Genomic DNA, 2,433 nt, shown 5'->3' on the forward strand with positions numbered 1-2,433 from the left:
CAGATAATAATATTATAATAGTAGCGTTTACCTTAAAGGATGTCGCTTATTTAACAAGTGCTTGAATAGACATGATAAAGATATACCTTTTACAAAAAACTATATATCGTGTTAGTTTTATAGCTGGCTCAAATACAGTATGACTGAACATATTAACATTTATAGACTTACTATTATTTTTTTATTTAAAGAAAGAAGAAAGAAGAAAGGAGAGAGAAAAAAGAAAAGAAAAGGAAAAAAAAAAAAAGTTTTAAATAGGGCAAGTTAAAACTCAGAGAGAAAATAATTCCCCACCTAAACTACGAGACCCTCTTGGAAGGCGCTTATCTGGCTTTTGTTTTGCTTCTTTGGCTTTTCTTTTGTTATTCTTGCTATTTTTGTCACCAACATCCAAAGAGACAGGCACAGAAGTAGAGGCAGCAGACGAACCAGAAGGAGTAGATGAAGCCATGGGGCCAGAGGGGGGTAATGACAGTGAAGGAGATGGTAAAGAAGGTGAAGGGGGAGGTATGACTGGAAGCGAGGAAGATGTCGGGGGAGAGGTAGATGCGAGAAATTCAGAAGTGGGAGAGGGTACTGATGTGATTGTTGGCATAGATGGAGTAGGTGGCATAGATGGCGTAGATGGAGTAGGTGGTATAGATGAGGTAAGTGGCATAGATGAGGTAGGTGTGGTAGGTGTGGTAGGTGGCATAGATGGCATAGATGGAGTAGGTGGCATAGATGAGGTAGGTGTGGTAGGTGTGGTAGGTGGCCTAGAAGGAACAGAGAAAGTTGGAACAATTTCATCGTTTGTGATCGAGTAAGCTTCCATCGGAATATCATCGTAAGCATTGTCATCCGTGGACATGGTACGCGTAAAAGATGAAAGAGAGGGACCAGAGGCATTACTTGAATTAACACGGAGGTTAGCCATACCACCCAACATCGATCCGGAAAGGGGCTCACGAACATTGTCAAAAAGATTGTGATTAATTTTGCGCTAAAAAGCCATAAGGTTAATTTATAGATAATTCTTATAACTGTTAAATTTTACGTACATCTTTTTTTTTGTTCAACAATAAAGACTTCACCATCTCACAAGCGATCCAGTTTGCGTCTGCAAGATGCAATGGAACCATTGGTGTATTAACATCAAGATCAAAGATACGACTGGCAGCATCATCCTCGGGTGGAATCCCTGAATCACCAGAGCGTTTGTTCCAATAGTAGACAATGCTTTCAATCATATACGTAATCTCTTTTCGTTCATGCTTATTAAGTTTCATCCAATTGACGCCATTAACACCAAATCTGTCTCCGAGGTATACAGCCAAAAATTCTCGACAAAGATGATGAGTATTGTGATACGCCTTTTGAGCTTTACCCTCTAAAGCCAACAAAGCTTTATTGTTGTTTTCATAATTGACAGAACCATCGAGACCTTTGAAATATTTTTTTGTTGAATCGATAACGAGCTGGACCGTGTAAGAGGTGTTTGGCTTTTCGATGGTTCTCCTACCCAAATGATTCATGTTGTCATCAAAGCCATATTCAGAAAACTTTGCTTTGTAATAATCCATGGCTTTTGTGATGGTTTTGCGAAGTTTCATTGCCACGGCTTCCCTTGCTATAATTTTATAAAATGTAAGTCTTGTATTTAATAAATGCGTAACTTTTTTTTAAATCCGAAAACGTTACCATCTTTTTCTTGGGTAGATTTTGGGCCAATATCGGTCCTGTTACTTGATCTTGATGCATTCTTGATACGGCTGCAACAATCACAATGTTTACCTTCAGGCAAATGAGTATGTTCTTTCAACAGCTTGGGAACAATAGAACTAACAACCTCTTCAACCATTGGTCTCATTAAATCAACGATTTCTTGAGCGTTAAACCATTGAGAAGGCAAGGAGTTATTTGTGCTCATTTTTAAAAAAATAGATATGTATCTGTAGAAAAAAAAATCAAAGTAACAAGGCAATTTATATTCTGTCACTCACTTTTAATTCATGTAGTCCAGTCAATCTGCACCAATCACAATCCATGCTTCGCCTGCCAAAATGGATATGATGTCATGTAACACACTGATGTAATTAAAATAACCGTGGCCTGATCATTTCGACAGGACTTGTCACTGGATAAGGAAATAGCTTAGCATGTCGTTTCTTAGGAACCAACAATAAACAGGATTGGTTTTGACAAGGACTTGTAGCCAAAAAGGAAAAGTTGCGTGTTTCCTGCTGATAATATATGATGTAAGCGATTTTAAAAAATACATAAATAGCTCCCCAAAAAAGTGTTAGATACTTCCTTTCATCAATTACTTTAATCCAAATTTCTTTAATATATACAACTCCGCACCGAAAATATTCGACACTTTTCACAAAAATTTGAGTTCCTTTAGTCATGCATTTTTTTAAAACCAAAAACTTGTTAATAAAAGGTATCTCA

At 37.3% G+C, this 2,433-nt stretch overlaps 1 protein-coding gene across 1 annotated transcript; it reads right to left on the reverse strand.

Moving 5' to 3' along the window:
* Positions 1-271: 271 nt before the first annotated feature.
* On the reverse strand, positions 272-1,909 carry EV154DRAFT_571351 (uncharacterized protein; the record flags this gene model as incomplete). Its single annotated transcript, XM_051606260.1, has 3 exons — positions 272-982; positions 1,041-1,609; positions 1,681-1,909. 3 exons carry the CDS (start codon positions 1,907-1,909, stop codon positions 272-274), a joined length of 1,509 nt encoding a protein of 502 aa, XP_051450781.1.
* Positions 1,910-2,433: the final 524 nt, after the last annotated feature.

Source organism: Mucor mucedo (assembly GCF_025094135.1).
Source record: "Mucor mucedo strain NRRL 3635 chromosome Unknown EV154scaffold_224, whole genome shotgun sequence".
Classification (NCBI taxonomy): Eukaryota; Fungi; Mucoromycota; class Mucoromycetes; order Mucorales; family Mucoraceae; genus Mucor; species Mucor mucedo.